Source organism: Phyllobates terribilis, unplaced genomic scaffold, assembly GCF_046119375.1.
Source record: "Phyllobates terribilis strain yellow unplaced genomic scaffold, ASM4611937v1 Scaffold_13__5_contigs__length_258822181, whole genome shotgun sequence".
Lineage (NCBI taxonomy): Eukaryota > Metazoa > Chordata > Amphibia > Anura > Dendrobatidae > Phyllobates > Phyllobates terribilis.
The window spans coordinates 163095750-163122402 of NW_027362773.1; the positions used below are offsets into that span (position 1 = coordinate 163095750).

At 50.2% G+C, this 26653-nt stretch overlaps 1 protein-coding gene across 1 annotated transcript in view; it reads left to right on the forward strand.

Moving 5' to 3' along the window:
- The first annotated feature begins 7639 nt into the window (after positions 1–7639).
- Positions 7640–26653, forward strand: part of LOC141173631 (vomeronasal type-2 receptor 26-like) — a 183163-nt gene continuing 164149 nt past the window's right edge. The window contains exon 1 of the mRNA XM_073657933.1: positions 7640–7684. Coding sequence (XP_073514034.1) covers positions 7640–7684 — 45 coding nt within the window. The remainder of the gene's footprint in view (positions 7685–26653) is intronic.

Consider the following 26653-nt stretch of genomic DNA (forward strand, 5'->3'; position numbering starts at 1 on the left):
CCTCCAGACATAGAGGATTGCGGGTCCTGGGTCAATCAGGCTTAAACACAAAGTTCAGAAAGTAGACAGCAGCAGTGGTCGGCCTCCTACACAACGAGTAAATTATTCATGATCATGAGGCCATCCATCTCCTTAGCTTTCTGTTGCTTGGAATGTATGTAGTAGTGGCTAGGCCTGAGGTGGTCAGCGTTTTGGCGCATATTATACTTCCTCCGAGGATTGCTGGATGTTTTCCTGCTACTATCCCAGTTCTATGACTCCCATTAAAACAAAGCTTCAGGTGATGAATGATGGATGAGGTGGTGGCAAAGGAGAAAGAGCAGGAGGAACAGGGACCATTCACATCAATATCAGGCCAGTCACCCACAAATGTCTTGTAGGATATGTTTATGTACCAAAAGGAGCGGTTCGGCTACACAGTTTTAGGGCATACAGTGAGTGCAATGCCTACCAAAAATTTCGAGGCACTCCAATGCCCCTTGGAAGTGACATGGAGGTCAGAGGGCCTTAACAAAACCGTTTTTTCCATTTATAGCAACTGGGTCTCCTGTACACTGTTGGCCTAAGCAGTGAATGGAATGCTTTCCAAAAATTATAAGGAACTGCAATGCCCCTTGAAACAGACATGGATTACAGCATACTAAAAACCTTCTACCCATTCTTGGGGAGTGGGTCTCCCTTAGTGTTTGCCTATGCATTGGAAAGCAAAAGCTGACTAAAATTAGAAGGAAATGCAATGCCCCTTGGAAGAGCTGTGGAGTTCAGAGCAGTTTAACAAGATGGTTCTAATGCCCCTTGGAAGAGACGTGGAGATCACAGTAGCTTAACAAGACAGTTTTAATGCCTCTTGGAAGCAACGTGGAGGTCACAGTAGCTTAACAAGATGGTTTTAATGCCTCTTGGAAGAGACGTGGAGTTCAGAGTGGTTTAACAAGATGGTTTTAATGCCCCTTGTAAGAGACGTGGAGGTCCCAGTGGAATAAAAAGACAATATCAATGCCCCTTGGAAGAGTGGTTGAGGTCCCAGTGGAATAAAAAGACAATATCAATGCCCCTTGTAAGAGTGGTGGAGGTCCCAGTGGAATAAAAAGATGATATCAATGACCCTTGGAAGAGACGTGGAGGTCTCAGTAGCTTAAAAAGATGATTTTAATGCCCCTTGGAAGAGACGTGGAGTTCAGAGTGGTTTAACAAGATGGTTTTAATGCCCCTTGGAAGAGACATGGAGGTCACAGTGGAATAAAAAGACAATATCAATGCCCCTTGGAAAAGATGTGTAGGTCCCAGTGGAATAAAAAGACAATATCAATGACCCTTGGAAGAGATGTGGAGGTCACAGTAGCTTAACAAGACAATTTTAATGCCACTTACAAGAGCTATGCAGTACAGCATATTAAAACATTATTCCCATTATTGGGGAGTGGGTCTCCCATAGTCTTTGCCTATGCCTTCCAAGCAAAAGCTGCCAAAAATTAGGACGGAGGAACTTGCAATGCCCCTTACAAGAGCCATGCAGTACAGCATATTAAAAACATTATTGCCATTATTGGGGAGTGGGTCTCCCATAGTCTATAACCTATGCCTTCCAAGCAAAAGCTGCCAAAAATTAGGACAGAGGAACTTGCAATGCTGGCAACACGGACCACGGTCACCCTAGTGGTAAAGTGGTGGTAGAGGCTGAGGATAAGGAGAAGAGCAAAAAACAGCCGAAATGAGGAAGCGTATACCCATGTGTGGGTGTGAAGTGGTGCATGGGATTACACCTCCCGAAATAACACAGTGGATTTGACTTTATGTTACTCTGCTGTCATTTGGTGGTGATGAGAATTCTGGCCCAATCCAGCCCTTGTTCATTTTGATAAGGGTCAGCTTGTCAGCATTGTCAGTTGACAGGCGAGTGCGCTTATCAGTTATAATTCCCCCAGTGGCACTAAAAACACGTTCCAATAACACGCTAGCGGCAGTGCAGGCCAGGACCTCCAAGGCATATAGAGTGAGTTCATTCCAAGTGTCCAGCTTTGATACCCAATAATTAAAAGGCACAGAGGAATCACGGAGGACGCTGGTACGGTCGGCAAGATACTCCCTCACCATATTTTGAAACTTTCCACTCCTTGTGAGAGTACCCAGCGTCTCAGGGCCTGTAAGCTGGGCGGGTCTTTGAAAACTGTCCCAGAACGTTGACAGTGTTCCCCTGCCTCTGCTGGATTGGAGTTGCGTCTCTCTCAACTGTACGCCTTGGTTGGGCAACGAACTGTGACCTCTGCTGCTAGCGTGTACAGATGGGAATTTTTTTAACAGTTTTGCAGCAAGGCCCTTCTAGTACTGCCCCATTTTTGTAGACCTCTCCACTTCAGGAATAAGAGAGTGAAAGTTCTCCTTGTAGTGGGGGTCTAAAAGTGTCACCAACCAGTAATGACTGTCACCCAACATTTTGACAACGCGATGGTCACGGTTAAGGCAGCGTAACATAAAGTCAGCCATGTGTGCCAGACTGGTAACGGTCAAGACTTCTGCGTCCTCACCAAGATGATGACTGACCATGCTCTCCTCCTCCTCCATGCTGAACTCATGGTATGACAGGTGTACAGGTACTACCAGCTACAGCGCATGATACCAGCTCCTGTTCTTACTCCTCCTCCTCTTCCTCTCCCTCTTTGTCCCCCAATGCACGTTGGGATGAGATGAGGCTGGGCTGTGTGTAATTGCCCGCTACGGCTTCTTGATCCATCTCATCATACTCTGGCTGCAATGCCTCCTCTTTAATTCTCTGCAGAGAGCGTTGCAAAAGACAGACAAGTGGGATGCTGACGCTAATGATGGCGTCATCGCCACTCACCATCTTGGTGGACTCCTCAAAATTTGTCAGGATGGTTCATATGTCAGACATCCAGGTCCACTCCTGAGGTCTTATGTGTGGAATATGACCTGAATATCGACGGCCTTGTTGCAGCTGGTACTTCACAACTGTTCTCTTCTGCTCACAAATCCTTTGCAACAAGTAGAGGGTAGAGTTCCAACGTGTGGGGACATCACACACCAGTCGGTGTGCCGGAAGCTGCAAACGCTGCTGCAACACAGCAAGGGCGGTGGAAGCTGTAGCCGACTTCTGAAAATGAGCTGACAGGCTGCGTACTTTGACACTTTGACGAGCAGATCCGGCAACTTGGGGTACGATTTAAGAAACTGCTGAACCACGAGGTTAAGCACATGAGCCAGGCATGGTACGTGTGTGATCTTACCTCGCCTCAGAGCTGCCACCAGGTTAAGGCCATTGTCACACTCGACCATGCCTGGATGTAGGTTCAGCGGTCTCAGCCACAGATCTGCCTACTCTTTTACAGCTGTCCACAACTCACAAGCAGTGTGAGGTTTATGACCTAAGCTTATGAGTTTCAGCACAGCCTGTTGCCGCTTGGCTGAGGCAGTACTGCAGTGCTTCCAGCTTGTAACTGATGTGGTTATATCTGAGATGGAGGCTGAACATGAGGAGGAGGATGATGTGCAGGAGCTGTACACTGTGGGGGCAACTCTGACTGACATAGGGCTCGCAATCCTCGGTGTAGGGAGGATGTGTTCCGTCCCAAGGTCCAACTGGGTCCCGGCTTCCATTATGTTTACCCAGTGTGCCGTGAGGGAGATGTACCATCCCTGGCCAAGAACACTTGTCCACGTGTCCGTTGTCAGGTGGACTCTCCCAGTAATTGCGTTGTTGAGGGCACGGCAGATGTTTTGGGACACGTGCTTGTGTAGTGCGGGGATGGCACACCGGGCAAAATAGTGTCGCCTGGGGACCGAGAACCGAGGGACGTCCACCGCCATAAGGTTGTGGAAGGATTCTGTCTCCACCAGCCTAAAATGCAGCATTTCCAACGCAAGCAATCATGAAATGTGCGAATTTAGGACTGTGGCCTGTGGGGCGTTGGCTGCGAATTAGCGCTTTCGTTCAAAGGTCTGGGATATGGACAATTGAACGCTGCGATAGGAAGTCGACGTGGACATTGATGCTGTTTCTTGAGAAACTGCCATAACAAGTGAAGACTGAGAGGATGGGGCATCTTTGCATGCAGTATGGACAGGGGATTGCCTTGCATGCTCAACAGCGGGTCGTGGATCCTGGGGTTCGCCCAACAAAGTCGGGTGCTTTGCTGCCATGTGCCTGATCATGCTGGTGGTGGTCAGGCTGGTAGTTTTGTCACCCCTGCTGATGCTGGCCTGGCAGATGGTAAAAATGGCCTTTTTGGGGTTATCAGCAGAGTCTTTAAAACAATTCCAGACTCTGGAAGACCTACTGGTTGAACTGGCAACGTCCCTCGTGTTGGTGTTACGGGGAACGGTTGCCCGCCTTCTGTCTGCGGCCACCACACTGCTTCTGCCTGCCTCTTTGGGTACTGTGCCTCCCACCCCCTGTGTGCTGCTGGCCTCGCTCTGTGTGTCCTCCTGCCTCATTGGGTCAGTTACTAGATCATCCACCACCTCCTCCTCTTCCACTTCCGCACCATGGTCCTCCTCCTTACTTCGTGGCAATTGTGTCTCGTCATTGTCCACCTCTTGTGACAAATTGCCAGCGTCACCTTTCTGTGGCTGTGGCTGTTTAAATATTTGGCCATCGCTACATGGGATCTCCTCTTCCACCACTTCAAGCGGAGCAGGCGAGGGGCCCAAATATGGAAATGGACCAGTGAACGGCTCTTCAGAGTGTCCAACTGTGGGATCAGTTGCTGTCTGACGACATTCGGCATGGTGGGAGGAAGGAGCATCAGGGTGAGGAAGAGTATGCGGTCGAGACTCACGGCTACTAAGACTTGACCGTGTGGAAGACAGACCGGAGGTGGTGGTGCCAAGGTGAAAGCAAGTATTATCTGCTATCCAATTAATAACCTGTTCACACTGATCAGTTGGCAATAGTGGTGTTGTTGTGTGCTTCCCTAGTAATTCGGTCAAGAACTGGGAGCGAGAAGATGTGGCTGTTGGTTGTGGCACATTTTCACCTTGGCCACGGCCCCGTCCTCTGAATGCACCATCACCAGAACGTCCAGTTCCACGTCCCTTGCCACGCGCCTTGCCCATTGTAAATTAAGTAAAATAGCTTACACTCGCACTATCAATGGAAAAAGGGTAATAAAAATGAGATTAGAAGAGGAAGACCACAGTTCTAGTTCTCTGGCCTACACCAGAATCTTTTAAACAGATATATTTGTGTCTGAACAGTCAGCGAGACACTAAAACTGTTTTTTTTAATGTAAAAAAGGCAAAAAGGTGGATTACACCCAGATTTGAACTGTGGAAGAGGAAAACCACAGTTCTAGTTTCATGGCCTACACCAGAATCTTTTAAACAGATATATTTGTGTCTGAACAGTCAGCGAGACGCTCAAACTGTTTTTTTTTATGGAAAAAAGGCAAAAAAGTAGATAATACAGAGATTTGAACCGTGCAACTGCAAATCCACAGTTCTAGTTCTCTGGCCTACACCAGACTCTTTTAAACAGATATATTTGTGTCTGAACACTCAAAGACACACTCAATTTTTTTTTTTGGTGGGGGGGAAATACCAAAAGGAAAATAAGACGGGTATTTGTACAGTCTGCCTGAGGAAAAAAAAAAAAAAAAGAGGATTTAGATGAAAAAAAAAGGATTTTTCCTGGCCCCTGAGACCTGGGGCTAAGTCTAGCTATTTGAGCAGCAGCAGCACACAGGACTGTAATGCAGTGTTTGTTGGTATAACCACTGCATCTCCTATACAGCCTGCCTGATATCTGGGATGGATATTAGTTCTGAGAAAGACTGTTTGTTTGATTTGGCAGGCTTTAGTGACCCTACACTACCTATTTCATAGTATAAATCTCTCCCTAGCTCAGCAGCACTCTCCCTACACTGTCTGATCCAGACCGACTGTGTCCAAGATGGCGGCGCCTGGTTTTAAATACTCGAGGCGACGCTGTGCGGTCAGCCAATCACTGTAATGTTCACAACCAACATGGCTGCGGCATTACAATGACTGGCTGGCAATCCCTGCATGTTCATTGGCTCTGTAAAGAGCGCCAAACATGCAGGGCGGAGACCCGAGCTCCCGCCCGAGTAACCCGAAAATGCTCGGTGCTTGCCGAACATCCCGAGTAGTGAGATGCTCGGGCGAGTACAGAGCAGTGTCGAGCATGTTCACTCAACACTAGTGAAGGGTCCTCTAACTTAACTTGTGGTTCTCTTCTTGAGCAGATGGGGAAGAACGTGATACTCCCCTGGTTTGCCAGGAGTCAGATTGTACCCAACTGTCACATCTATCATGGACCTGCTCCAACGACTCCTACTTATATCACCAGGTGCCGCAGTATTCAGTCTGTAGGCAGAAACATCAAGATCAGAAGCTCTGGGCTGTGAACGCTCTCTCCAGCTAAAGAGGCTAGTGTGGCTGGGACCTGTAGTGTTGCCCAGTCTGGTACTATGTCTGTATGTGCTGACCAGTAGAAGTAATCAGCTCCCTGCTGTGGCCAATTGGACAGCACAACATGCTAGTTAACTCCCAGCATAATGCTGGGACTTGCCAGTTATAATTTATTCTTGCTCTGGTTCACTCCCTTTTCTCAACTCTTGTTCAGTGTGTTTTACTCCCATTTTTTACCTTGGCCTGAAATCAGACTATCTTACTGCATGACAATTCTGTTTCTCACCTTGATCTCCAGATATTGGCAATGTTTGTTGACCCTTTTTTGCCAGTTCAATCCACCGGCCAGCAACTACTCTGTGGATCCAACGTAAGGTTGCCTATGTAAGTGCAAATCCCTGTACAGAGGTTAAAGGATGGAAGCCAGAAGATCCACTTGGACTTAACAAAAATTAACTCGTTAGGTGTCAAATTTTTTGACTGTTAATATCTTCAGAACAGAAAGGTGACGTTAAAAAAAAATGTGTTCAGCTCTGCAGACATTATTAACTCGTGTGTCCAGTTCAACATGAAAAATTTAGTGAAGGGTCCTCTTTAAATCATTAATTACTTGGAGTAGCAAAACTGATGAAGGCCATATCTATAAGGAGGATGAAGGTAGTAGTCACACTCAGGGCATGGTGACTGCAGAGCCCAATATTCCCTCTGTAGAAGCCAAACACATTGGTATTGGTAGTGGCAGGTGGTAGTTGGGGGCGCTGATAACAATTTTGCGTTGAAAGTTTCAGAAAAAGTTATACTTTAAAATAACAAAACTACATCAACTGCAAAAGTATAATCCACTTTTAACATAGTAATAAAGACATCAATTACATCTGGTCTATTCTCTTCACAGGCCGCTGCATCAGTTCTACAGGAATCTCCAAATTTTTCTTTATACCATAAATTATCTGAACAATAATCCAACATTTTTACCAAACATAACGGTGGGATATTACTTGTTTGATTCATGTTCAAATCCTCGAAAGGCAATTAAAAATGTGTTACAGTTGTTATCGGGACCCGGGGTGACCGTCCCTAATTATTCCTGCCGAAAGAACTGGAGATTGGCCGGGTTTATTGGGGATCAGAGTTCTATCACAACTCTACCTATAGCCCGACTACTGGCGGCGTATATGTATCCGGTGGTGAGTAACGAGCCCTAAGCTTACATGTAACACCGATCATTTCACAGGGAGCAGCTGCACAAATGTCCATGACTGACACTCTTCTGTTAAAGGGCAGGTTTATGTATCTGGCGGTGAGTATGCTAATGATATGTAACCTGCTTATATTGGGGTCCCAGCAGTCAGACCCCCAGCTATCAGCCAGCCATCCCCTATCCAACCAATAGAAAATATCGTAACTTTTGGGTACAATCCTTTAATGTTCACCACTAGTGTTGAGCCACCCCCGTAGTGTTCGGGTTCGGTTCGGTTCGTCGAACACCTGCATGTTCGCCGAATGGTTCGTTGAACACCGTCAAACACCGTTAAAACCAATGGCAGGCAAATAAAAACACATAGAAACACACCTTCAAAGGTGTCTAAAAGCTGACAAACTGCTCAGAAGACACAACTAACACATGGAAAAGTGACAAGTACATATAGTCATGCGAAAAGAAAAGAGGTGGAGGAGTAAAAGGAAGAGGAGACACAGACATAGGCATGTCATGCCCTTCTAAAATCAAGAAAGGCTGGAGTAAAAATCTAAAATCAGCCTACCAACACCCAGACGTCGTGACAAGAAAATTAAAAAAAGAAATATCTTTAGGTAGAATGGCGGTTCCATTCAGAACACTTTCCTTACAAGACATAGTGGTGTCCCCGTTGTGAGTTGTGCCAAAAACGGAACCCAATACATTCAGACTAATTCACCATTTGTCATATCCAAGGGGCAGGTCAGTAAATGACAACATCGACGCAGAACCAAGTACAGTAGTATATACTGTACCTCCTTTGACAAGGCAATCAGGCGTGTCAAGAAGTTTGGAAGGTGCACCCTAATGGGCAAAACAGACATTGAGGGGGCATTCCGGTTACTTACTACCTGTGCCTCCGAATAGTGTCCGCCTATTGGGCTGCTTCTGGGAAGGAGCATACTATATAGATTGTTGTTTGCCCATGGGGTGCTCCATATCCTGCTCACTATTTGAGGTGTTTAGTTGCTTCCTCGATTGAGTCGTCATGGACATTTCTAAGGGGGCACATATTATCCATTACCTCGACGACTTCTTATGCCTGTGCCCAATAGATTCTCCACAGTGTGAATACAAGCGGTAGTCCACCTGTGAGAAGGAGCGAGCTGGAGGGAGAGCGGACACCTCGGAGCCGAGGGGTTAGATGGAGAACGGAAGAAGGAAAGAGGGCAAGGGAGGTAAGTGAGTACGGTGGAAGGCCTACCTGAGCTCCCCTATGTTCCTGCTGGGCAGGGAACAGCCCTGGGAAGAAAAGCCGCTTGCACATCCCTTTGAGGTTAAGGGCGCAAGCGGGCAGAGGGACTACGCTGGAGTCCGTAGCCGACACGGCCAGGCCGTTCCTGCCCGTGCGACCTCAGTGTCGCCGGGTTTGTTCCAGAGCCGCGGTGGACCCTGATGGCCAGCCCCCCTCTCCCAATACTGGTGCCTGTCCTCTGGTGGGTCGAGACCCCCGTGGTGGAGGCAGGTCTAAGCTCTGTAATTTAATTTGGCTCTGTAATTTGAATGAGTACACTTTAAATTCTTTTACAAGGATCTATTGGAGGGCAAGTCTGCTGCCAGCAGCCGCGGTAGCATGAAGAGGAAGAGGCGGAGCCTGCCGTGTGCTGCTGTATTTGAGGTGTGGAGAGAGCTTCTGGGAAGGGAGGTTTTGTTTTTCCATCTGGGACTTTTGTCTGCCCCCTTCCCAGGAAAGCAGGCATGTTTTGGGATTGGCCTCCGGGGCTGGGCCCCCGGCTCCTGCCCCCTGGTCCAAGCCGGCGGGGGGCGGGAGGAATACAATCCTGGCTGGGATGACCAGGTCCGGAAAAGGCAAGGGGTCCGGCATGAAGACCAGAGGGACCCCCGAGGCCACGGCCGCGGCGGCTCCTCCCCCCGGAGGTAGGCTGAGTATGAGCAGGGGTGCCCCTTGATTTGGGCACCAAGGTGGCGAAGGAGTCCATGGTCAGCTATGGCTCCCGCATCCATGCGCACCTCTGCGAGTATGAGGACACCTCTAGGAAGCTAAAATCCCTCTGGGGGGAGGTGAAGGTAACTCAGGAGAGGTCCGACAAAAGCAGCAAAAGCCTGAGCTATCCGCCACAGTCAGGAAGATCAGGAAAACCATTCAGGAGGTGGAGAGTCGGCGGTGTACCATCCTGGCTGGCAGCGAGCCTTTCCGAGAAAAACTCGTGAATGATGACCGGTTCAGAGCCATGGCCGGTGGATCTCTGGAGGGGTCACGGAGCTCCAGCCAGGTGGTGGTGGAGGATGAGGAGGAGGAAGAGGAATGCGAGGAGAAGGTCGCGCCCTACCCGCCATCTGGTGGCCTGGTAAGTGATCTCCAGGCGTCGCATGGCGGGATAGCCCCCGAGCAGATGGCTCTCCCGTCTGATTCCAACCCTTCAGAGGGCAGCGGGAGCGAGGGTGAGGATGAGGAAGGTGGTAGTAGCAGCAGTGAGGGGGGCTGCCTCGTCATGAAGCAGATCCGGCAGATCGAGTCCCCGGTACGTTTCAATCAGCTGATGTTCGGGGATGAGATCAGCGAGGACGAGGCAACCAGGAGGGGGACAAGAGGAAGAAAGCAAAGAAAAAGGAAAAAACTTCTGTGGCACATAAATTTGTGTATGTCCCCCTCTCTGGGGCCCCCTGGTGACACCCGCTACCCACCCCGGCTCGGGCTCTGTTGTGGATCCGCAGCGAGGGAGCGGGGAGACCATAGGCCATGGCAGGCAGAGCGCCGTCTCTGTTTGTAGTAATGAAGGTGGCATGTTGAATGTGTCTGACATGGAGGATGGCACGGAGGGCGGCCCGGCGGCGGGCAAAATCTATGGTGGTGCTCAGGCTGGGTCCCCTGTGAGAGAGGGGGCTGGCCTAGCACCTGTTGTGCCTGCTGGCATGCGGGGGGCAGCGAGTGTAACTGCCACTGCAACCCGCACTGCTGGCGGCACACCAGCAGCCGCATCTCCGGCGGCGTGTGCTGGGAAGGTGTCTGGTTCCCCCACTCACGGATACGTTAAAATAACTGGATCACCTTTGGGGACCCAGGCATCTGGCAGTGCACCTGGCAAAGCAAAGAGTGCCGGGCCGGTGGCTACGGCAGAGCAGGCTCGTAAAAGAAGGTGGTGGGGCCTGCTCCCCTGGCGGGGTCCAAGGCGAAGTCGGGGCCCCCGTCGCTGGGACCCAGTAATGGGTTGGCGCCGGGGGCGTCTGCCGCCGGTGGATGCCGAGGGGGAGTGGCCTAGCCTGGTAAAGCTCTTTGTGGCCAAGGGGGTGACGTGGGGGGTGCTGTGCCCCTAGGAACTGGTGCTGCTAGGCCTGGGATCCCTGAGAGTAGACCCGGTTCCGGGTCGGCATTGGAGGTCCCGGAGCGGCTGGTTTCGTCTTCCACCCATGTGGGAGTGGCCTCAGAGGGCTGCACTGTGCTCTCAGGTGCAGGGGGCGTGGTTATGTGGGCAGGACCCACCCATGTGGGAGGAGATCCAAGGAGCTGTGCTGTGCTGCCGGGCACTGGGGGAATGGCTTCCCAGGCAGGGTCCGCCCATGTGGGCGTGACCAAGCCCGGGGCGGGGCTTAGTGCCGGCTGCCGCTCCTGGGGTAACAGAGACCGCAGCTGCGGTCATCACCAGTGAGGGGACGGCTGCTGCGGCTGATGCAGGTGTCTGCGTGTTGGGGTCCCCTGTGTCTGGGGGCTTACCTGGGGCAGGGGATCCGGCAGTGCGGGTGTCCAAGAAAGCTGCAGCAGGGCTATATTGTGCAGGGGGAGGAGCTACACCTGGCTCTCTTCCTGCCAGTAAAGCAGGAAGCTCCAGGAATACTGGGAGCAGTAGTGCTGCACTACTTAAAGCATGCAGTGTGGTCCTTAAAGGGCCAGCAGCACATAGTGTACCCAGTGTACAAAACCCCCCGGCAGGGAAGGCGCCGCCAGCAGGTGGCAATACCAGCTACACCGGTAATATGGAAAGTGGAAATAAAGCAGTGCATAAAAAGTGTGCCCAGAAAACAAAACACGTCGATCCCAATGCGCATGGGAGTGGGAGCGGGGCGAGTGGGGTGATTGTGGATATAAATGGGAATGGTGTGGGTACGGACGTGCTTGTGGCTGAGGATGCGAATGGGGGTGTGTCTGTTGGTAGCGGGGAGCACGGGGAGGGGGCTGGCCCACCCGACCCCACGGCCGCGGGCCCCTGGAACTTTGCGGGGGTAGTGGCCATGGCCTCGGGGTCCTCTCGGTGGGGTTCCTCGCCTCTGGACCTCAGGGATGGTGACTTGCGACGCTGTTTTCTGGAGGCCCTCAAGAAGGGAGAACGGACAATCACGGTAGAGGGAAGAGAGGTGGATCTGGCCTTTTGGCTGGACAGGCATGGCCAAGCTGCCTTCCAAGATAAAAGGGAGGGGGAAACAGTGTGGTCCCTCCCGACAGCCGGGCAGGGGGTGGCCAGGAGGAATGTGGCCCATCTTCAGTGAAGGGGCAGTGAAGCGTGCCCGCCTAGAGCGAGGGTCGTGGAGCTCCTCCTGAAGATGGACTTCAGGGCGATTGACATCTTTGCCCTGATCCATCCTTTTGGTACCTCCATCTTTGACATCAGTTTTGTTCGGCCAGAGGGCTTAGAGCTTTTCTGGTCGAATATTGAACTGGTGAAGGGGGAGCCCGGCTGGTGAGATATTGCCGTACAGGTGGTGTCTCGCCAAAATGGTGTAAAGAGGGTGACCGTTCTAACAAATAACGAGTCATTCTCTGGGATCGATATTATGACGTGGCTTTCTCGTTATGGGGAAGTTATGGAGGTCCCAAAGAAGAACAGGGATGAGTTCGGCATTTGGTCAGGGGGCTGGACCTTCATGATGAAATTGAAGGTTTCAGGTGGTACTGTCACCCACATCCCCTCCTCGGCATTCCTGCGGAGGGACAGGATCCTGATCTTCTACCAGGGGCAGCCGAAGGTCTGCCACAGGTGCGGTGACACCTCCCCACTTCAGTGCAGGCTGCAAGGTGCAGAAATGTGCCTTGTGTGGCGGGGTAGGTCATCTGGCCACGGCCTGTGGTGACATTAGGTGTCACCTGTGTGGTGACCTAGGTCACCCGTATAGCCTCTTCCCCCATTCCTTTTCCAATGCCATCTCTGGTCAGGCAGGGCAGAGCCACGGGGGGTTCCCATTGTTTCATCCTCTGCTGAAACTGGAGGTGGGGGCGGGAGGGGAGCTGAGGGGTCAGTGAGGAAAGGCGAGGCGAATACATTTGCCCACCAGTGGCAACAGGTAGGGCGCCGAAGGGACAGGGGGCACGATAAGCCTCAGGTGACTGGAGTGATGACTGTCCCCTCCCCGGAGGTTGCAGCCGGAGACTCTGAGGCCCTGGGGGAGAAGGCGGTGAGCGAGGAGATCAGGAAGATGGAGAGGGAGGAGGCGGCTGCTTCCAATAACTCCTCCCGGTATGAAAGCCTGGATGAGGAGGTGGAGGAGCAGCCAAAAAAATCAGGTGACAAAAGTACCAGTAGTCGGAGGAAAAAGAACAGGAAAAGGGTAAAAAAACTAAAGCCCCCCCGATCGCTACGGTGCCTACGGAAGGGCTCACCAGCTCCACTCTGATCCCCATCTCCAATCGGTTCCAAGCCCCCGATGACTCTGCTGTGTCGGAGGTAGGGGGTAAGGAGCCAGAGACAACATCTGGGGCGCCTTCAGGGGGCGGCGGGGTCTGTCCCCTGGGGGTACTCGTTTGCCCCTGGGGGGGGGACTGCCCCGGGGTCCAGAGGCGAGGAAACCTGTGCTGGGAAGGAGGTGTCCGATGCTGGAGGGGCGGGCATGGACACCTCAGTTTCCCTAAAGAGGAGGGGTGACTCGGGCTCCTCCTCAGATTGTGAGAGGAAGAAGGGGGTTACGGTGAAAAAGAAGGCCATCTAACTCAATCACCCATGATGGCGGAACCTACCCCGTTGACTCTGGCGTCGATTAATGTCGCCAGTATAAAGTCAGATGCGGCCAGATTTACGGCCTTTGATTTTTTCACCCGAGTTGAGGCTGACATGTTATTTTTGCCGGAGACCAGACTAACGGACATGGGGGCCATTTATAAAGCAAAGAGTCTAAGTGGGACTGTAAATGTCTCTTCCTGAAGGTCAAGCCCTATCTTTTTACGAGCCGGCAGGTGGTCTTCGGTGGGGATTTTAACACTGTAACTAGATCCCGTGATAGGGGAGGCCCCGGAGACCGGCTGGCTTATGATAGCATAGCCTTGAATAGCATAGCAAGTGAAGCTCGCCTGGTGGATGTCCACATCCGGCACACCCCAGGTCACGGGGGTTTCACCTTTCATAGGGGTAGCAGTAGGTCTAGGATAGATAGGTTTTTTTTAAAGGAGGAGGCCATCTCTTATGCAGTGTTGAGGTGGAATTCTCCAATCACTGTTTCATTTTCTTTTCCTTGAATGGTACAGAGAGCCCCCGGATGGGGAGAGGCCTATGGAAGCTGAATTCGTCCCTGTTGAAAGAAGCAGATGTAAGACAATCCTTTGAGGAATTTCTTCAGAGCCAGGAACCTCTCTTGGGTCTCTGTAGTACTAAGTCTGAGTGGTGGGAGATCTTCAAAAGAAGGGTTGCAAGGTTCGTCCATCAGCTCTCGAGCCTCAGGGGCCTGAACAGGTACCGCCTGTATCAGGATCTGGGGAGGAAACTCGAGCAGCTCTTCTCGACTGGAGGGGACCGCAAGGAAATCTCCAGGGTGAAGACCTTGCTCAAGGGGTGCTAGTATGATAGGCACACATCCTTGGTTTTTGAGAGGGATTTCGGGAGGTACCGCTCGCCCGACTCTTACAGGAACTGTTGGATGTCAGTGAGTTGTAAGGTGGTAACAGGACTGATCGACAGTACAGGGTCCCTGAACAGATCCAAATCAGGGATCCTGGAGGTGGTCAGATCCTTCTACTCACACCTCTTGGGGAGGAGGGAACCCGATCGGGATGAGATGCCGGCTTTCCTGGCTGAAACCATCCCTGAGCCAGGGGATGACCCCTCTCTTCATGTTTTGGCAGAAGCAATCAGGGAAGAGGAAGTTAGATGGGCGATTGATGGCCTTCGGCCCAAAAAGTCGCCTGGTCCGGATGGCTTAACATCTGAGTTTTACAAGACTTTTAGGGACTCTTTGGTTCCCCTCTTGACTGAGGTGTTTAATGAGTGTCTTTCCTCGAACACTCTGCCCAGTTCAATGAGGAAGTCAGCCTTGATTATTCTGTCAAAGGGTAAAGACTCATCCCGTATTGAGTATTGGGATCCCATAGCGCTTCTCAATATGGACCGAAAGGTTCTGGCACAGGTGCTTTTTAATTGGTTGGTGAAGTTTGCACCCCGGCTCCTTTCGGGGACCCAGCACTGCTCTGTCCCAGGCCGCAGTACATTTAGTGCTGTGCTCGGTGTCCGAAAGGCAGTGGAGCAAAGCAGGGCAGGTCGCTGGAAGGGGTACTTGCTGTCCTTAGATCAGGCGAAGGGTTAACCATGAGTACCTCTGGTCCGTCCTTCTGAGGTACTGTCTGCCCGGGAGGTTTGTTGATTTGTTGAGAGTGTTATACAATGGGGCAGAGACTTTTCCGCTCGTGAACGGTTGGATCGGACACCCTTTTGAGGTGAATTCTGGTGTTCGCCAGGGTTGTCCTCTGAGCCCACTGCTATACGTGTTCGCGATCGACCCCCTTCTAAGGAGGGTGGAGCGTGGACCGTTGGTGGGAGTGGGGATGGACCAGGAGAGCAAGAGGCAACCTTGAGGGTAGTGGCATACGCCGACGATGTTTCCCTTTATGTATCCTCGAGAGGGGAGGCAGATTGGGTCATGTCTGAGGTTGAGCGCTACTCGGTGGCATCCGAGTCCATGATCAACCGGGATAAGTGTGAGAATCTCTGGCTGGTAGGGGGAGATCCTAGTTTTGATCTCCCGGACACCCTTCCAGGGCCTCAGGCCACAGTAAAAACTTTAGGCATCAGTTTCGGCCAGGGGGACTATCCCCAGCAAAATTGGGAGGGCAGACTTAAGATCGCTGCCCAGAAGGTGGATCAGTGGAAGGGTTGGTCTTTGACCCTGAGGGAAAGGGTTAGCCTGGCCAAACGGTATTTGCTCCCTTTAGTAATATACTTGGACAGGGTCTTGCCAGAGCCTCTTTGGACACAGGTCTACAGCTTGTTCTTCCAACTACTATGGGGAAATAGGCTGAACCTAATCAAGAGGGCGGTCATGTACCGCACGAGGAGACTAGGAGGGTTGGGTATGGTCAACTCAGTGATGTTCCTAGTAAACACCTTTATTAAGGCAAACATCGCCAACCTCTGGTTAGAGAGGGCTCCTCCGTGGGTATTCTCCTGTAGGGGGTGGTTTCGGCCTTTCTTCCAGGAATGGGAGACAGGAGGGCAGGTGAAGGACCTTCGAACGCTGTTGACCCACTTTCAGAATCCCCTGGCGCTCAAGGATTGCCCATGCCGGGATCTGGAGGTAGGACTTTGGTTATTGAACTCTAAGAGAATCCCCTTGAAGTTTTGAGACTTGGCTTGGCGCTGCTTCCATGGGAGACTGTATGTGAGGGACAATCTGAAGTACAGGAACTCTGATGACCGGGATTGTCCCCGCGAGGAGTGTGGCGGCATGCTTGAAAGCATGGAGCACTTCCTGCTTCGGTGTCCCGTAAATACAGAGGTCTACAGTAGGGTGGGTGCTTCCATTGGCTGGCCCAGGCTGACAGGCCTTTCCTATGCGGAATGGGCCTATGGGGCATTCAGGTCCCTCGGTGGCCGAGATCGGGGCACTGTTTTCTTAGTTAGCTTAGTAACTAGGTTTTACACGTAGAACGCACGGTGCTTAGTGTCCGGCCAGCAGAAAGCCGTCCCCTGGAAAGAGGTGATTAGGAACATCCTGGGTGACCTGGCAAAAGTGCGCTCGCTGGAGTATGAGAGGCTGGGTGCAGGGAGGGCTTCCCTTCTATGGAGGGAGTTCTCATTTAATGTTCCCTAGGGAGAGTTAGTTTGTGTGTGTCTGTGATAGGGTGAGTTAGTCTCTTTCTATATTCTATATTGATTTGTAGGGTCAGGTAGTTGTGTAGGGTCAGGGAGGGACAGACAGGGACAGTTTTCAGGAATAGGTAGTTAGTATTAGGTTGGTAGTGAGGGTCAGTGAGGGATAGGTAGGGACAGGTAGGGAGAGATTGGTAGGGCGGTAGGGACAGGTTTTTCTTTTCTTTAATAGGGAGGGACAGGGTGTTGTGTGTTAGATTAGGGTGAGAGCCTCTGTAGTCTCCAGTTTCCTGGTGGTGGGCTGCTACCCTCACATTGTAGTTTTTTGTTTTGCGGTATCGGAATCGGAATACAGGGCTTGCAAGCCCTGAACTTGGGTCTGATTTTTGATTTATGGTTGATTCTTTGTGGTTCGTTTATATTATCATGTTACAGCTAAGTATATTGTTAAAACAAATTTGTTATGTTGTGTATTGTAAGTATATGTGTATTGTATGTATATGTATGTGTATTGCGCGTGGGGGGGTGTAGGTTTAGGTTGGGTGGGGGAGGGGTGTTTTGTAAAAAAGAAAATGGACGTCTTGCGGGATGTGGGAAAAAGGACCCTTTTTGCATGTTATATGGCCACAAACTTTCGTGGGACCTTGTTGGTGTTATGAGGCCACAAACTTTCGTGGGACCTTGGGTGTTTAAAAATGGTGGTGGGAAAAAAAAAATAAAAAAAATTGTGTGTAGAGTGTTAGGCTATGTGCCCACGATGCAGAAATGCTCAGGATTTTTTCCTGAGCGTTTCTGCATCTCCCTGGCAGAAAAAAACGCATGCGGATTGTGAATGCGGATTGTGCGTGCGGATTGTACATGCGGATTGTACATGCGGATTGTACATGCGGATTGTACATGCGGATTGTACATGCGGATTGTACATGCGTTTTTCCTGCCCGGACATGCGGATTTGAAGCGTTCTTCACTTGCATTTCCACATACGGGTTGACAAGCGCTTTCCAAGCGATTTTAGCATCACTTGGAAAGTGCTTGACAACTTGGTCACACTATATAAATCCATGCAAACAGCATGGATTTATATAGTGTGACCAAAGAGAATGTCAAAAAATAAAAAAATAAATCTATACTTACCCTCTGATGGCCCGCGCTGTCTTGCTTCACCGTCCCGTCTGCCGGCAGCGGTACACTGAAGGACCTGCGGACGTCAGCATCGCATGACCCGTCACATGACTATGACGTCAGCGTAGGTCCTTCAGTACATCGCGAACTGTCGAAAAGCGAGGAGGAGCGCACCAGAAGGGCCGCCAGAAGGTAAGTATATATTTATTTTTTATTTTATTCTTTTGTTACAATTTTCTATGGTACCCGGGTCCGGAGGAGAGTCTCCTCTCCTCTAGACCTGGGTACCATCCGCACATTAGAACACATGGAATGCGCATCTACATATACAGTGATGCGTAATCCATGCGATCTAATGCAAGTGAATGGCGGCGAAAACGCAGCGCTTCCCCAAAATAATTGATAGTGCTGCATTTTTTTCCGCAATGATAATCCGCAGCGGAAATTTCTGCAGCATGTGCAAAGCACATGCGGATTATCATTGGGGAACATGGCAGGCCTTCCACCATATGTTTTTTAAGCGTTTCTGCAGCGTTTTTGCAGTTGCGGAAACCCTTAAAAAATGCATCATGGGCACACAGCCTAAAGGTTTTGGCCAGGTGGCCCATCTCTTATTTTGGGCGGTGGGCCAGTTATTTAGTTTTTGCTTTTGGGGTTAGGTGTGAGTGTGCAGGTATGAATGTTAGGGGTCTTGTGCGCTTTAGGGTGTGGCCTGGTAGGTGCGGAAGTTCTTCCCTTGCTGGGGGGTCTTTTGGAAAACCGAGGACGTTTTGTGTCTTGTGTTTACTGTCAAGTGTCATGTGTTAGTTTGTTGGACTCTGTATAATTTTGGATTTGGGCTTGCCTTGCAGGGGCTTTTGGTTTTTCTTGTATAATGTATGTATTTGTGTTTTTGTACTTTTATAAATAAAAAAAGAGTTCCAGCTCCAATAGCGTCCACTAAAGCTGCTGCAGTTAAAAAGCTTTTATAAGGATCGAGCTTGGCGGTCCGCCGCAAGGTGTGCTACCGCCAGTCCCAGCCCGCTTGCCTTGGGGTGCCTCACCGATGCTCTTGACTGAGTGTCCCGGGGGCCCAAAGCATTTCCTTTGAAAAAATTAAGTGTCCAAAGCACAGGTGGTGTAGCTTGCTTAACAGCTGGGCTACTCTGCTGACTAGCAGACACTGCAACTAGGCCCAAAGTATTGCCTGGGCTAGATGCAGTCAAAAATTGTTATTAGATACAAAGGCGGTGTAGCTTGCTTCAGATGGGCTACTCTGCTGACTACGGGACACTGCTACTAGCCCAAAAGGATTTCTTGGGTTAGATGCAGTAAACAGTTGTTATTAGATACACAGGTGGTGAAGCTTGCTTCAGATGGGCTACTCCGCTGACTACGAGACACTGCTACTAGCCCAAAATGATTGGCTGGGTTAGATGCAGTAAAAAATTTTTATTAGATACACAGGCGGTGTAGCTTGCTTCACAGCTGGGCTACTACGCTGACTAGCAGACACTGAAGCTTTGGGGGGGACCTCTGATTCCCAGGCTATAGTATGAGTAAACAGCTCTGCAGACTCAACCATCTGTGTTACCCCAAGCCATAGTGTATGTAGTTTCTTACGGTTAAAAGGGGGGGGAGCAACCCGACCCACCTGGAATTGACGATGCCAACATCATGTAAAACACAGCAAGGGTACTCCAAAAAGAGTCTCCATTTTTTCCAAAAATTGTGGCACAGACACCACTTAAGTGGCATCAATTGCCCCAGAGTTGCTTAAATTGGTTGTTGAGGTGATTTTCCAAAATCCTCAAGCTTTTAGTCTCCCCAGGATGACACAGGGGTAGAAAAGTCCTTGCAGATCCATGATTTGTTCATCTTTATGAACGTGAGTCTGTCTACATTCTCAGTGGACAGCCGTGTGCGCTTATCTGTCAGTACACCACCAGCAGCGCTGGCTGCGGTGCACGACAAGATCTCCTAGGTGTCAGTGGCGAGCTCAGGCCATTTTTCCATATTGGAAGCCCAAAATAAGCAAGGGCTCAGTGACATAGTCATGGCTTCGATGTTCACTTAGAGATACTCCTGTACCATCCTCTCTAGGCGTTGACTATGTGTCAGACTTCTTGTCTCCTGTGGCCTTGCAAGGGATGGTCTAAAAAATTGGTGAAACGATTCCACAAAATTGCTGTTACCTGTAATATGGTGTTACTGTTATGGTTTGAGTGATGAAGACTCGACAGTCCCACGGTTGGCAAGTTAGAACTGTTAGATTCACTATGTGCACAACTGGTGTTTTGTGGATGTTAGAACCCTCCTGTTAGTTTTTTCTATCTTGTGTTTTGCGGTCACATGACCATCTGCCTATATATTCCAGCTCCGCCCTTCTGGCCTTGCTGGACTTCAGTGTTGTTTGACTGTCTCTCTGGTGCTTCGGTGCCTATCTCTGTCTAGTTCGCTTGTTCCTCTGGGACCTCTACTTCTTTTTCTCAGTTTGTCTTTTGTGTTCTGCAGCAACTTCTGTTAGGAGGTGTCCCATTTTTGTCCCAGTCCTTAGTACTTTTAGGGACCCCTCCCTTATTTCTATAGGTCTTCGTTCAGACTAGCCGAGGACAAAGGCGGGTCTGTTCACAAGGATAAGGCAGCCCGTTACATTGTAGGGATTCAGCTTAGTCTTATTGTAGGGACAGCTTTCCCCTATCTTTCCTTAGTTTATGTTGCAGATCATAACTAGTGTTGAGCCACCCCCGTAGTGTCCGAGTTCGGTTCGGTTCGTCGAACACCCGTGTGTTCGCCGAACTGTTCGTCGAACTGTTCGTCGAACACCTTCGAACACCGTTAAAACCAATGGCAGGCAAACAAAAACACATAGAAACACATAGAAAACACCTTCAAAGGTGTCCAAAAGCTGACAAACTGCTCAGAAGACACAACTAACACATGGAAAAGTGACAAGTACATATAGTCATGCGAAAAGAAAAGAGGTGGAGGAGTAAAAGGAGGGGGAGACACAGATATAGGCATGTCTTGCCCTTCTAAAATCCAAAAAGTGAGAAGCCGACACGTTCAGTCCGCTCCTGCCCGTGCCACCTCCGTGTCGCCGGGTTTGTGCCAGAGCCGCGGTGAACCCTGACGGCCAGCCCCCCTCTCCCAATACTGGTGCCTGTCCGCTGGTGGGTCGAGCGAGCCCCCCTGTGGTGGAGGCAGCTCTAAGCTTTTTAATTTAAATTGTCTCTCTAATTTGAATGAATACACTTTAAATCCATTTACAAGGATCTATTGGAGGGCAAGTTTCATGCCAGCAGCCGCGTAATTCCAGCTCCAGTAGCGTCCACTAAAGCTGCTGCAGTTAAAAAGCTTTTATAAGGATCGAGCTCGGCTGTCCACCGCAAGGCATCCTACTGCCAGTCCCAGCCCCTATGCCTTGGGGTGCCTCCTGATGCTCTTCACTGAGTATCCCATGGTCCCGAAGCATTTCCTTTGAAAAAATTAAGTGTCCAAACTACAGGTGGTGTAGCTTGCTTAACAGCCGGGATAATCCGCTGACTAGCAGACACTGCTACTAGGCACAAAGTATTTCCTGGGCTAGATGCAGTTAAAAATTTGTAATTAGATACTCTCGTTGGATGCTGAGAAAGCATTCCATAGAGTCTCCTGGCACGCCATATATGATTCTATTAAAAAGCTTGGGGTAGGGGTCTAGGGGACCCTTTTATAGCCAAAATCACGGCCCTGTATGGCAATACGTCACCTAGGCTGAAGATAAATGGAACTGTAGCACCCTGAGGGCTCGGTTGCTACAGAGGTATTGCACCTCACCCAGAGGTGTGATATCTCACTCTCAGGTAAGGATGGAGTGTGGATTAGGACCCGACACCTGCATGCATTACACCACATTGCCGTGGGGCAGGGCGACCAATATGCCCCTGAGATGGGCACGACAGTCCCTGTCCCTGGCTGGAGTGGGGGGAGGGAACACTGAGGAAGGGGAACCCTGTAGTGCAGGAGCAGGGAGGAAGCAGTTCCTGGGTGCATTGAGAAGGGAGTATAAAAGGTGGGCACCATCTTAGTTTTGTGCAGAGAAGTCTGAGCAGAAGTGGCAGGGAGCAGGGGCTCTGCATGAGCTCTGCTCCGGAGACGGGCCTAGTAACAGAGGCCCAGGCCTGGAAGAGGGAGAAGGAAGGAAGAGGAGCGGAGAAGGCTCCTGGAACGAGGAACGAAGGGATCCCAGGGGTGCGGACGGGCGAGTCGCCACCGCACGCCCGAATCCACCTGCATGGAGGGGTCAGGCCAAAGGGGGAGACCGGTCCCCGAAACTAGTGGAGGCAGGAAACGACCCTCAGCTAGAAACCGGAGGCTGTGACATTTTATGTGGCGCAGCCCCTCGCTACACCCGCTAGGAGGGCAGCACATAGGGTCAGGGAAACTGGCGCCAAGTTTACCAAGAGGAGGCCCGAGGCAGCCGGACAGAAGGGTTGGTAAGAAAGGCCAGACAAAGGACACACAAAGGGGGTCCTGTGAAGCGCTCCAAAGTTATCTGGGAGTTGTCTGAGCCCCTCACCTGGTGAGCACAGTACGACGTGGGCAGCCGTTACCTGCAGACGTGGTCTGGATAATAAGAACTGTGAGTAAAGGCCCTGGACTGCATCACTGACTCCGTGTCGTTACTGCTGCTGCCCTGCACCATCACCCCCATCCTCCGCATACACTGCCCTGAGGCTATACTCCTCCCGTGGGGAGTTATGCTACGCTCTGCTGCACCCACAACACCAGCCTCAGCGGTCTGCCCTGCAGCGGCGGTTCACTCTGACCGCAATCCACGGGTGGCATAGTCGGACATTTAAACATCAAAACCACATAAATAGTTCCGCCACTGGTTTGACCACCCTGAGCCACGGAACCGGATAGCCGCCACGAAGACTACAACCACCAGCATCCACCAAAAAGGGTCCGGCTCCGGGTGTCCCAAGGCCCAGGGGGTGCAGCAGAAAATTTTCATCACCTTTCACAATCACCAATGGGACAAGGCAGGGATGTCCTCTGTCCCCTCTCTTATACATCCTAGTGACGGAGCACCTGCTCTCATCAATTCGCCATAACCCCAATATTAGGTGGATTGAGGTGGGAGGCACCGAGTACAAGTGCTCTCTATTTGCTGATGATGTACTAGTATATATCACTCAATCACATATATCCATCCATGCTGTTATGGCTGAAATAGATCACTTTGTTACATGGTCAAATTTTAAAATCAATGCAGCGAAGTCTGAGGCCCTCGATGTCTCCCTCCCCAAATCCATATAGGATTCCATCCAGTCCAACTTTCCCTTTGCCTGGCCCTCACAGGGTATCAAATACTTAGGAATTCCTATTCATAGAGACCTCTCCCATCTATGTTATCTTAATTTTGGGCCCTTTATTGAACAATTCCATACAGACCACGGTTGGCAAGTTAGAACTGTAAGATTCACTACGTGAACCACTGGTGTTTTGTGGAAAAGCACATGTACACTGTGTTCCAAATTATTATGCAAAAAGTGTTTAGGAGTGATAAGGGAAGAATTTGTTTGTCAGTTAGACTCATTGATGGTGATGTGTGTCAGGGCTCTTTATATCACTGTAAGCAATTGCAGACACCTGTGCTAATTAGTTTGGCAGGTGTGTCCAATGAAAGGCAAGACTACTTAAGAAGGCTGTCTCACATTATTAAGCAGCCTACATTTTCTGCCAAAATGGGAAAGAAAAAGGATGTGTCGGCTGCTGAGAAGCAACAAATTGTGGAGTGTTTACGTCAAGGCATGACTACAATCAACATTGTGCGATGATCAGGATGAAGTGTCTTGGCAATCAAGAAGTATGTAGCTGATTCACAGTACACACGTGTGCGTGCTGATAAGGGCAAATTGAGGACTCTTTCCTACAGGCAATTACGTCAGGTTAAAAGAGCAGCGGCAAAAAAGCCTTGTCATAGCAGCAGACAAGTTTTTGAAGCTGCTGGTGCCTCCAACGTCCCCCGAACAACAAGATGCAGGGTCCTTCAGAGGTTTGCAGCTGTGCATATGCCATCCTGTCGACCTCCTCTATCCACTTCACACAAGCAGAAACGGCTCCAGTGGGCCAAACATTACATGAAGACTGATTTCAAAACTGTTTTGTTCACGGATGAGTGCCGTGCAGCGCTCGATGGTCCAGATGGATGGAGTGGAGGATGGCTGGTTGATGGACACCCCATGCAAACACGGCTACAGCGCCAACAAGGAGGAGGTGGAGTAATGTTTTGGGCTGGAATCATGGGGAGAGAGATTGTCGGCCCCTTTAGGATCCCTGAAGGCGCTAAAGATGAACTCCATAATGTATGTGGATTTTCTCAAACAGCACTTCCTGCCATGGTTCAAGAAGAAGAGCCATGTATTTCACAGCAAGATCATTTTTTTGCATGATAATGCAACATCTCATGCTGCACATAAAATATCTGCATCTCTGGCTGATATGGGCATAAAAGGGGACAAACTTATGGTGTGACCCCCATGCTCCCCTGACCTCTACCCCATTCAGAACCTCTGGAGCATCATCAAAAGGAGTGTCTATGATGGCGGGAGGCAGTTCACATCTAAGCAACAGCTCTGGGAGGGTATTCTGTCCTCATGCAAAACAATTGAAGCAGAAACCATCCAAAACCTGACAAATTCAATGGACGAGAGAGTTCAGAAGCTCCTTTCGAACAAGGGGTCCTATGTGAAAATGTAACATCACCTAGAATAAAGTTTTGAGTTGAAAACTGTTTGATTTCAGTTTCTAATAACCTGCTAATGCTTATAATTTCAAAAATGACCATTTTTTTGGTCTTTATAAAATGAAAAGGTTGATCGAAAAGTTTGGGGGATCTAAGAGTGTGGCAACCCTGTAGTCATGATTACTTCGAATTCTGACAATATGAGGGTCATGTTGCAGGTAGTGCAGCAAGAAGGCACTTATGTGTCTTGCGCATCTCGGAGCCCCAAAATTATTTTCCGGGCTAGATGCAGCTAAAAATTATTATTAATTTTATATCTGGTGGAGCTTAGTATAGATGGGCTAATAAGATCAGTGCTGCACACTGCTACAAAGCCCAAATTATTTTCCAGTCAAGATACAGATAAACATGATTAGTAATTTGAAAGCTTAAAACGGTTGGTAGGGTGATTTTAACCAATCATCAAGATTTTACTCTCCCCAGGATGACACGGGGGTAGAAAAGTCGTTTCGGATCCATGATTTGTTCATCTTTATGAACGTGAGTCTGTCTACATTATCAGTGGAGAGCCGCGTGCGCTTATCTGTCAGCACACCACCAGCAGCGCTGAACACACGTTCAGACAGAAGGCTGGCTGCGGGGCATGACAAGATCTCGAAGGCGTAAGTGGCTAGCTCCGGCCATTTATCCAGATTGGGAGCCCAAAAAGAGCAAGGGTCCAGTGACACAGTCATGGCCTCAATGTTTACTTGGAGATACTCCTGTACCATCGTCTCTAGGCGTTGACTATGTGTCAGTCTTCTTGTCTCCTGTGGCCTTGCAAAGGATGGGCTAAAAAAGTGGTGAAATGATTCCGCAAAATTGATGTTACCAGCAGATACTGTGGTTCTGTTACGGTTTGAGTGCTGAACACTTGACGGTCCCACGGTTGGCAAGTTGGAACTGTGAGATTCACTACGTGCACCACTGGTGTTTTGTGGAAAAGCACATGTAAGATTCTGCAACAGTCTCTGCTGATACTCCTGCATTTCTGCAAATTTACTTTTGTACCGGGGACCTAACAGTGTGGCAACCCAGTAGTCAGGATTATTTCTAATTCTCACAATTCGAGGGTCATGTTGCAGGTAGTGCAGCAAGAAGGCACTCATGTGTGTTGCGCATCCAGGAGCACCAAGTCCCTGTTGTTTTGGTGGTGAGGTAACAATCATGCTTCCTTCCTCTGTCCTCCCCCCCCAACCTCGCACAACAGAAATGTGATCAAGGTGTCCCTCATCTGATGAGTCTTCCATCAGTTCGTCCTCCACTTCTTCCTGGGCTCCTGCACCTTCCTCACTAGTTTGGCTGCTACCATGCACCCTGATAAAACCATCTCCCCCACCCTCACATGCCTGCCGCCTTGGTGCTGCCGACCGTCTGGACCTTGCAGATGTTAGCCCTTCCGCATACAACTCCTCCTCCTCTACTTCCTCCACCTCCTCTTGTGCCACCACCTGACTCCGAATTCTGTTTAACATGTGCTCCAGCATGTAAATCACCGGAATAGTCATGCTGATAATGGCATCGTCAGCACTAAACATCTTCGTCGCCATTTCAAAACTGTGCAGAAGGGTGCATAAGTCCCTGATCTGAGACCACTCCTCCAGCGTGATTTGCCCCACCTCCGAATCTCGTTGGCCCAGGCTATACGTCAGAGCGTATTGCACCAGGGCTTGTCGGTGCTGCCACAGTCGCTGCAACATGTGCAGAGTTGAATTCCACCGGGTAGGCACATCGCATTTTAGCCGGTGAAGTGGCAGGCCCAACGACTTCTGTAGAGATGTAAGTCGCTGAGCTGCGGGATGCGAACGGCGGAAGTGAGCACACAGAGACCGTGCCCTCTGCAGAAGGCCATCTAGTCTGGGATAGTGGGCTACAAATTGCTGGACAACCAGGTTCAACACGTGAGCCATACAAGGCACGTGTGTGACATTGCCAGGGCGAAGGGCCGCACCCAGGTTTGCAGCATTGTCGCACACGGCCTTCCCTGGTTTCAGGTCCAGTGGAGACAACCATTCATGAAATTGGTTCTCCAGAGCTGACCATAACTCCTTAGCTGTGTGACTCACATTTCCCAGACATTTCAAAGTAAAAACCGCCTGATGACGTTGAGCCCTACTGCCAGCATAGAAGGAGGTGAGCAGGATCCCTTCTGCGCAGTTAGAAAGCTTGTGGCATGACCAGACAGGCTTTGGGTGC